Source organism: Cheilinus undulatus, linkage group 12 (assembly GCF_018320785.1).
Source record: "Cheilinus undulatus linkage group 12, ASM1832078v1, whole genome shotgun sequence".
In the NCBI taxonomy this organism is placed as follows: domain Eukaryota; kingdom Metazoa; phylum Chordata; class Actinopteri; order Labriformes; family Labridae; genus Cheilinus; species Cheilinus undulatus.
The window spans coordinates 33667142-33677519 of record NC_054876.1 but is presented as its reverse complement, the minus strand read 5'-3'; the positions used below and the strand labels follow the sequence as shown (position 1 = coordinate 33677519).

General features: G+C 38.5%; 1 protein-coding gene across 2 annotated transcripts; it reads left to right on the top strand.

The window, feature by feature from the left end:
* The first annotated feature begins 32 nt into the window (after positions 1–32).
* birc2 (baculoviral IAP repeat containing 2) lies at positions 33–10163 on the top strand. Of its 2 annotated transcripts, none has more exons than XM_041800767.1 (14): positions 33–99; positions 1400–1480; positions 2270–3136; positions 3265–3545; positions 3641–3979; positions 4135–4423; positions 5328–5427; positions 6071–6149; positions 6242–6290; positions 6418–6660; positions 8286–8384; positions 8990–9145; positions 9265–9306; positions 9414–10163. In XM_041800767.1, the coding sequence occupies exons 3-14, from the start codon at positions 3043–3045 to the stop codon at positions 9605–9607; spliced, it is 1965 nt and encodes a 654-aa protein (XP_041656701.1). In that variant the 5' UTR covers positions 33–99; positions 1400–1480; positions 2270–3042; the 3' UTR covers positions 9608–10163. The 2 variants fall into 2 exon arrangements, with proteins under 2 accessions (XP_041656701.1, XP_041656702.1); XM_041800768.1 differs by having other exon boundaries at positions 34–99; positions 3641–3943.
* Positions 10164–10378: the final 215 nt, after the last annotated feature.

Sequence of the window (10378 nt, the reverse complement as noted above, 5' to 3'; positions counted from 1 at the left end):
CTAAGAGGAGGAAGTTCAGGGAAATACCAGACTGGGTTTTGAAAACTCAGCTTTTTGACTCGTTCAGACCGTCTGGGTTATCCACATGAAGACTTCTTGGTAAGTAGTTTAACTTAGGGAGATCATTCATTCTGACACTGTATTAAATTTAATGCTTGCATGATATTAGGGATGAAAATAGGCCCGAAATATAAATTCATTCGTGACGGTTATGCGATTGGGTCAACTTTTTTTTTTAATATATGCGGTTGTATTCATTGATTGTGCGCCTTCAACTGATAATATCAACATTTGAATGTATTTTGTTCAGTTTTGGTGCGAATTTATCACGTATTAACGACACCTAAACAGCCATAGGATTTTTATTGGTATATGTGAGCCTTTAACAGCTCTGTGCAGTTATATAGAATTATTCTTGAGATCGTTGTTTCAGTTGAAATATTGCAGTAAAGAATGAACTGTTTTGCTAATCACTTGATCAACAGATGGACAAAATATGAGTGTACTTACAATGACCCAACAGAACATTTTCAGGCAAATAATAACAACAATAATAATTTCAACAGGTCCAGACTAGGGTCTTATAGCTATAATGACTGAAAATGTTAACCTAGCGAACCCTTGTTTTTAAACTTTGGAGTAATTGAATTTGCTGTTTGAGTGACATATTAAACAGTAAACTGTTCAGAATAGATAAACCTTTATCTAATCTGAACAGTGAGAGGAACAAATAATTAGCAACAGAATAAAATGGGCAAACAATAAAAATTTAACAAAAATAGCAATAACAATAACATTATTATTTTACATGTTTACATGTGTACACCTTTGCTTGGGGGAGCACCAAGACTTATCAGTAAAAACACAAAGAGTGTGTATAATCTGAAAGAGGGAGTACATTTCCAGGTAACAGGTTAACCCCTAACCCTAACCCTGTTGTATCATGTTTGATACATACTTTTATGATACTTCTAATGAATGTGCTCAATAAATTACTCAAAAAAACAAACCAAAAAAAAACCCCATCAAACTCATGAATACAATCTGATTAATAATAATAAAAAAAGCCCTCAAGTGGATTATCAGTTACCAAAACACCTAATGAATGGAATGAGATACTGAAAATATATTTGTTGAATTTTATGGAAATTTGGATTTTTTTTAAATTCCAGTAGAAAGTTAAATAAACATTTCAGTTCCAAAAATTAGAATTTTCTGGCTATTATTTATGTTTTCGTGCTTTAAGGGGTTAAACATAGTTTTACAGCTGACTAATTTCCAGAAACCCGTGGGGCTTTTGGTCTCCAGTGACAGAGACTGGTACAACCCAAGGGATTTCTAATTTGTCCATCATATCTTTCTATTTCTCCCCTGTTTCTGTTTCTCGTACACCCGGAAGCAGCCAGAGGCGGCGGTGTCCGTGACGGCATTCTTCCTGGATATTCAGGGACTTTCCGCTCCACCACTGCCTACAACAAAGGTGAGTGTCTTTATTTACCCCACAGAGGAGGAAACGTTCCCCCCACGGTTTGACATACTGTCCTGTATGACTGCGTCACCAAATACGTAGGATTTCACAGTGGTATTTATATTATTCTTTACAAAGATTAATGAACACAGGAATAAGCAAACGTAGCATCAGCTAGCGTTAGCATGCTAGTACTTGCTGATGTAGTCGAACTGGTCATTTCTGAAATGTCATGCAGCAACTGTAAGATAAATGCATTTTTATAAACACTTAATTACTGAAAACAGCGTTTAAACTGTTAAGTTCCCTCCCCAGTATGCAATGACATAGCTGCATTAGTTTTAAAAGAATTTAATTAAACAAAGCTTGAGCTTAACCGGTGTACCGGTTGAATTAGTGATCGTGTTAACTGGTGGCTTTCAGCTGATTGCATCAGTAGTTGTTGCACAGTTTCAAAAATATATATCAGTGAGAATCCTCGAATATGCCCTTTTGTTTATTTTTTCATCATAATGGCGAAATACTTCCACTGAAGAGTCTGCAATGAAAAAATAATGCGCTATTTTTAAAGGGTGGTATCACTACAAACCGCTGAAAGTCACCAGTTAGCATGGTCGCCCATTACACCTTAACACCTCTTTCCGGAAGTTAACCTGTGCATGTCGAGGATATCACCGACATTGTCAGGAAATGACCGTAATTAATTAAAAAAAATCAAATCCGTACATTAAATTTCTATCTACACTTTTATGACGTTAAATCCAAATAAATTTATGTTTGTTTTTCTCTTTCTGTCTGCAGATCCTGCTGGTATTAGATTAAAGAAGTGTCCTAATTAAGAGAGGATAAAACATTTTCTTATTGGGTTTTTAGAATTCAATTATGGAGGCTTAAACACCCACAAAAGAGATGTCCGCTGCGGGGGGAGGGGTTTGAGAGGGCATATCCCTTGGTCTGTGTCAATGCATTTGTGTGTGCTTAATACATTTATTTAATTTTATGTTTGTACAAAATATCACCAAAATTATGTTTGACTTTAATTTATTAGATGTATTAAACATGCTGTTATTTCTTATACAAGATAATAAATGGTGTGCAGACCCTGGGTGATTTTATTTGGTGATATTTTATTATTATTTAAGAATTCATCTCAGTCTTCTCACATTATTGAAATAGTAGCTGCTTTTCACCACACACGTGGTTTTTGTTTCTGCAACTGGTTGAGTCAGAGGTAGTGCCTTAAGGTAAAATTAATAAAGGTGTCAGAAATGTGACGTTAAGGAAGAAAGATTAGAAACTGTGAGGTTCCTAATGCAGTTTGTATCCATTACTGTGAGATGACGGCTGCTAGGTTTTGTTTCTTCTCCACTATTTAAATTTTGCTCTTAGCCGAGTCATTTTCTCTTTTACTTTTCCGTCCCTCCACCTTCTCTGCCCCCACATCTTCTTTACCATTCTCCGTTTTGGTGTGAGTTACTGTGTCTCTGTGAAGATCAGACCTCGGGTTTTCTCAAACCCCTCTCCCTTTGAAGGACATCTCTTTTACCTTTAAATAAACTTTCTTTAATACAAAAATGGAAACTCTTGTTCAACTAAAAAATAACCAGTTCTTAATGGGGCTGTGTCGCAATGGAGCCCCACCTGACCTGCAATATGACAACTCTTCAGGTACCAACTTCATTTTGTACTTACTTTCACCAAATTTATATTTAATACTGGCATGTATTTATTTTATTTCTTACATTTTGATATAATATCAAAGACATGAGTCAACATGATGTTATTTTCATCCCTAGAGCTCTATCGAATCTCTACCTTTGCTCGTTTCCCGGCTTCGGGGGTCACAGAGCGAAGTCTGGCAAGGGCTGGTTGGTTTTACACTGGCGTGGGTGACCGCGTTCAGTGTTTTAGGTGTAACGTGACAGCAGAAGGTTGGCAGGCGGGAGACTGTCCGACAGAGAAACACAGACAGCTCTCTCCTTCCTGCTCCTTCATCCAGAGCCTCCCGTCTACAGCCAACCTGCTCTCCTCCTCTCACTCTGCCTTCTCGCCACTCCGCATTGCCCCGGCCATACCGGTAAGTTCAAAAGCAATTTCTTTACCATAAAGAAGTAAGTTGGCTGTAAATATTCCCAATATTTCTATCTGACACTTTGTTTCTTTGCTCTCTAGATTTCTGCTCCAGGCCCTGCTGCTTCTAACCCAACTGCAGGTCAAGGGGAAGAGCCAGTGGGCTACTTAAACATGGGTTTCTCTGCTCCGCCGCCCTCCAGCCCTCTCAGCTCTCGCGGCATAGAGGACATGTCTCACCAGAGACCAACATGTCACAACCCCAGCATGCGCAGAGAGCAGGACCGCCTAGACTCCTTTCACCCCTGGACACTCTCCATCATAACTCCCGCAGAGCTCGCCAAGGCCGGCTTCTACTACCTGGGTCAAGGGGACCGAGTGGCCTGCTTCAGCTGTGGAGGACAGGTGTGTCTCTATCGCCACAGGGAACGTGTAGCTGATGTAATACTCACTAATTTATTTAATTCTTATTCTTAATGTTATCATTGGATCAAATATCATTTACTATACTCAAAGCGCTTTCTAACAGGCTTTAAAGCAGATGCATTTGATTGACTTTCTTTTTTATTTTTTATTTTTATTTTTTGCATTTCCAGTTGAGTAACTGGGAACCAGGAGATAGAGCTGTGTCCGAACATCAGAGGCATTATCCAAACTGTCGATTTGTGCGTGGCGACAGAGCCGACAATGTGTCCCTGGCAGGAGCTACTGGAGCTGCATCTGGAGGAGTGACTTCTCAAGTCTCCGGAGGAGCTCCAACCCTCAGTAATGTCTCTAACCCGGCCATGCAGCAGAGTGAGGAGAGGCTGCTCACCTTCGTCAACTGGCCGTCTCGTATCCCCGTCCGACCTGATCAGCTTTCTAAAGCCGGCTTCTACTACGTAGGTATGGAAAACAGTCTAAGGCGCTAGAGGGAATACTGGACAGACCATCATCAGGTGTTCATCAAAGTAAATGGTGCTAGTTTAGCCCAGTGGATAGAGCAGGCGCCTATAAAAAGAGGCCATAGTCATTAATGTGGTTGCAGGATCGTTACCTGGTCTTGGGGCTCTTTGGTGCATGTCTTCCTCCCACTCTCTCTCCTCTCTCCCCATGTCTCCTATCTCTCTTCAGCTGTGCTATCTGAATAAATAGACCCCAAAATAATTAAGAAAAAATCAAATGAAAGATAATAATTGATAGTTTATACTATATGTAAACTATATGTAAACCATGAAATTGATCATGTCTAATCTTAGTGGCCTGCCTGAGAGCAGCCTGTTCAAAATAGTCTGCACGTCTTTCTTTTCATGGTAACACTTCAGAGTTTTACCTTTCTAAAGGGTCCTTGTTTGGTTCAAACACAGCCTTCAGATTAATTTGGGTATTCCTGGATAGGCTTTTTTTGACTAATTTTACCTAGAATTCTAAGGGGCGAAAGAGCTGTTATTACTTCATCTCTAGATTACTGATAGTTTATTTCCCCTGAGCTGTTTTGGGGATCTCCACTGCAGACGAGTATTTATAAGCATTAGAGTATGTTATTTTAAATCAAGCAGGGAATTTCTGACCCAAATCTCATGTGAAACATCTGATTATAAAGGTGATGTCTCATAGTCTCATGTTAGTGTAAATATAGCAATAAAAGATTAGGAATTTACAACTTCAGGCTCAAAAAAGGGGAAATGAGAGAAGAGAAGCAATCACTTGGTCTTGTGTTTCAGTTATCTTCACCAGAAACTGTTTCTTATTTCCTCTGAAATCCCCAAAACTCCCTCTCACACCCGAAAACCCTTTGTTTTTCTTCAAGGTCGTAATGATGACGTTAAGTGTTTTTGTTGTGATGGAGGCCTGCGATGCTGGGAGTCCGGAGACGATCCATGGGTGGAACATGCTAAATGGTTTCCTCGGTAAGATTTTTCTTTGTAAAAGTTGAAATTGTTTCGTTTATTAACATAATTTAGTAGGGTTTTAGATCGTAAATCTCTAAAATCACTTTCATAAAGTGTTTCATGTAAATCACCTATTTGTGTCCTTTACCTTGAGCTTGTTTTAAATTCTAACTTATTTGTGTTTTTTAATTTCTTGTCAGTTTCAATTTTCAATTTGCTTTATTGGCATGAAAAGATCAATTACTGCGAAAGCAGTGTAAAAATTAAAATGCATTGAATATTTACACATAATATAAATTTAATACAAATAATTGCAAAAATAGTCAATGTATAATGAAATAAATCTGACTATTATATAAAACAGTAAGAAATAATAATAAAAAAAATAATCAAAATAAAAATAAAAATGAAAAATAAATAAAATTCAGTGTGTTTGTTGGGAAGAGACTGATTGGTTGTCCCTTGTCAATCTTTAAAAATGATATATATAATCCATTTTTTGTGCATGTTTTCCTTTTATCGTAGTGATGTTGTTTTTCTACATAAAGAACTTTGTTAACTTTGTTCTAAAATGTTAATCCAATAAAGTGTTTAACGTTATATTTATAATGGATGGTCCATATATTGATTTTCTTTTTCTGTTACCTGTGTTTTATTTTAGGTGTGAGTATTTACTCCAGGAAAAGGGACAAGAGTTTGTTCACCAGATCCAGGCTCGCTTCCCACGGCTGTTTGAGCAGGTCAGATAAAAATAAAAGATATAAATCCTTTTATGCTGTTCTTCTTTTTTCATTGAGTCAGCTATTTAAAACTTTTATCTTATCTCCAAAAGCTTCTAACAAATGGAGACAGCAACTCCAGAGAGTTTGTGGATCCACCTGGTAAGTTTCAGACAACATAAAATCAGTGATATGTTTAGACTTTTAGATATTTGGACTCAGCATACCCATAATTAACAGCTAAATAGCTGAACAGTTATGTGCATTAACTGTTCTCTCCTCCTCTCAGTGGTCCACCTTGGCCCAGGAGAGGAGCGGTCAGAGGACGCCGTCATGATGAACACTCCTGTGATAAAGTCGGCTCTGGAGATGGGTTTTGAGCGAGGCCTGGTCAAACAGACGGTCCAGAGTAAGATCCTGACGAGTGGAGAGAACTACAGAACCGTCCAGGAGCTCGTCTCGGACCTGCTGAGTGCCGAAGATCAGAAGAGAGAAGAGGAGAGAGAGATGTTAGCGGAGGCCATGGCATCAGGTAAAGCCAAGAACAAACAAAGTAAGAGAGGCCGAAGTACTGTAATGCAATTCTTGTTAAAATAGACATTTATGGGTACAATGAAAACATAGTTCCTGAATGTATATACCATGAATTCACAATTCAGTATAGTATAGTGTCTAAAACTAATACATTTAGTCCTAAATAGTGGTGGTTGTAAACCAGCATCGGTAATGTCATTTAACACAGTCATCAGTGGTTTAACCGCATGCCTTGTGTTGTAGTGTAGACATGAGTCATAACTGATTTCATTGTGAGTGTGGCAGTGATATGTGACAGACAACAGCTCAGTCTGTCCAGACATCAGCATGCGTAGCTCTGAGATAGAAGACCAGCCAGATAACTAGCAAAATGTCACCTGTCTGTATCAGTGTGATTAACAGGAAGCATAGCAATCAATCAGATAAAACGTGTTCTCACTTCTCCTGCTTTAATGTGTGTAATAAAGGCAACATAAGGCAAGTGTGCTACAGCAGGGTGCCTGTTGGTCTGGCTAGGGCAGTGATTATCAATTGGTGTCCCATATCAGGCCCCCCTAAGCTTCCCCAAATGATTAAATGAAGAAGGAAAACTATGTTGTTGTTTTTAGGGTATCTGTTGTTTTTAATCAATACAGCTATCAAATAATCCAAAAATAATAAAGATTGCAACAGTTTTATCAGGAATGACTTAGTGTTTGATTCGTGTCTTAGAAATCTATAGAAAATATAGAAATCTACCCGTCAGCTATTCTAAGTAAATGTGATGCATGATTACCGCATACTTATTGGTCCAGTGTTGAGTATATCTGCAGTTTTCTGTGCCAACTTTTCACTTCAGGCTCTTGCAGGATGTGATTTTCCTGCCTGAGAATCAAAACGATAGACCTCTTTTCTTTCATGTGTTTTTCATCAGTCAGACCTTGTGATGGCAGTCCTTGAAATATGTAGTTAAACATCTTGATTGCTAACTGTAAATAGGGAATGATCTCACTCTTAATGCTTATAAATTGCTTGCATTTTGAAAGAAAACACAAACCCTAATACAATAAATGTTATTAGGACTGAAATATTTACCCTATTCTAGTTTATTTGAAACCTTGTTCCCCAAAGCACCTGTCAAGACAAAATCTGGCTCTTGAACAAATGTCGGTAATGACCCCTGGTCTAGGGTTTTATCACCCGCTATGTGCTGCTTTAGATCAGTTTGGTTCATATTGAGCCCTATGCTGCAGTGTTTTTTTTAAATTGTGGCTTAAACTGTGTTGAACTCCTTAATCATTTGTTTTAAGTCCATGATGATTTAAAGAAGCAGGCTGTGGGGTTTAACAAGGCTGGAGAAGCAGCTGTAAACACCGTTGCTCTGTATTCCCACCAGCATCTCTGCTAAAGCTAAGCATAAGCATTGATAAACATGCCGTTTCCAACCAGTTCTCAATAGAAGTTATTTTGTTCGAATGCTTTTATTGTGAACACCCACGTTAGGACGTGTGGTGTTGTCAGTAGCATCTTGACACACCTCAGCAGGAGAGAAATGAAACTTAAAACTACAAAGAAGTGGACACAGAGAGACTTCTAAAATTATTTTTCTGTGATCTAATGCTCAGACTTTCTTCGTTCTTTCAGATGGCTTTACTTTTGTGAAGAGACACCAGGCAGCACTGATCCAGCGTCTTAAGAGTGTTGAGCCGGTGTTGGAGCACCTTCGGGAGCAAAATGTGTTGTGTAGGTTATCTTCAAATACTTTCCCTTGTATTACATCTGAGATTTGAACAACTATTGCCAAAGCTATGAAACTGTTTTTTAACTTAACTTGTAGAGTAGGCACTCCTTGCTGGTAGTGCATACATGGGAAAATGTCAACACACTTTGAATCAGATTTTTCTTGGGCTTTTTGATTGAAAAACTGCTATCTTGTATATTTTTGGTAAATTATGTAGATTGTAATTGTCTATGTCTTTACTTTTTCACATTTATATTAATTTAAAGGCACCTTTGAATCCTGGAAAAAGATCATTTACACCATTACCATCTTCTGACCACACCCGTGATTTGAAAAAATATTTTAGGATTTCGAGGGAGGACCTGGCAATACTGAGCCAAACTGAATTCATGGATTCATGGTGTATGTAGGGTTTTTTCACCAGTCAGTCCATGTTAAACTGTAAAGCAGAGTTCTTGTTTTTGTTGTAATTGTAGAAAAATAATTTTAAACATGCCATCTAGAGATATTCCAGTGATTTTAATTTGTTTTGGCCTTCATTGTGGAGCTGTAGCCTCCGTTGTTTTGAAAAAAAGTGAATTGCAACTACTTTTCTTGAACTCGGCAGCTCCAGAGGAGTACAGTGGCCTGAAGGCTCAGACATCTGCCCAGCAGCAGACCGCCAGGCTGATCGAGCTCGTCCTCACCAAGGGAAACGCTGCGGCTGAGGTCTTCCGCAACTGGATCCAGAAAAATGATGTCCACCTCCTCAGAGATCTCATGGGTATGTATTCTAATTTAACATCACATATTTTCAGACCTAACTGTGTCAAAGCAAGAAAAAGGGGGAAAACCCATACACAATGTAAACCTGTGCTCACCAAATGCTCAATGCCTTCTCAGCCCAGTCAAACGAAGCTGCATCGCCCAGCCAAGATCTTTCAGGTATTTAGACACAGCAAAACCTTATACAGAGCTTAGTATACTGCTGCTCTATACGTTTATTGGCTGTTTATTTTGCAATTGAAAAACTTTTCTGTGTATTTGTGCAGATCTCCCCATGGAGGAGCAGCTGCGGCGCCTGCAGGAGGAACGTACCTGTAAGGTGTGCATGGACAAAGAAGTCAACATCGTCTTCATCCCCTGTGGACACTTGGTAGTGTGCAAAGAATGCGCACCATCGCTGAGAAAGTGCCCAATCTGCAGAGGCCTGGTCAAAGGCACGGTCCGAACCTTCCTCTCATAAACAGGGAGCATCTCCAGATTGAGAGCACAGTCTGGAGATGCTCCCTGTATGAATGTCACAATGAATGTAAGCAATAGTATCTAAAATCACATTGACTGGCTAGAGCAGGATGGTGGCTATGAATCTTTTGTCTGTTTCCTGATTGACATTTGAGCAAATACCAAGGTCCTACATGGTTTTAAACTGTATTCTTAACTAATAGAGATGTCAAATAAAGGATGTCAAACTTACTAGTACACTACTTTCAGATTAAGACTCAATTTTATCTGATTTTTATCACATTATCTGACCTCTGCTATTAGGGCTACATTATTTGGGGTCATAATAATAAAAAAGGGTAATATTTCCTGTTATAGAAAACTAACAGAGTACCGTAAACAGTATACAATCATACATAATCATCAGAATCCACTGAGTAATACAGTTACACATTATACCAGCTTAGAAAACATTTAAAACAAATATTTCAAGTATTGTGCTTCAAAGATGTGTTATGATTCATTTAGAAGTCTGTAACAGCAGCTCTGCAGTAAATAAAGTGTGATGAAGGTTTAAACCTGCTGTCTTTGTTGTCTTGTGGATCAGTAAGATAGTCAAGAAGGTTTTTGCACTGCTTTGCAGCTTGTCGCAAATTTGCTTTGCACCTAAATCTGTGGTTGAGAAAAAGAGAATGGGGTTATTTGTGTTTTCAGAAATTAGTAAGTTAATGCTGGTGACCTTCACCGACCCATCTTGCACAAATTAGTGTCACTGAAAATTGATTTCAGTGTC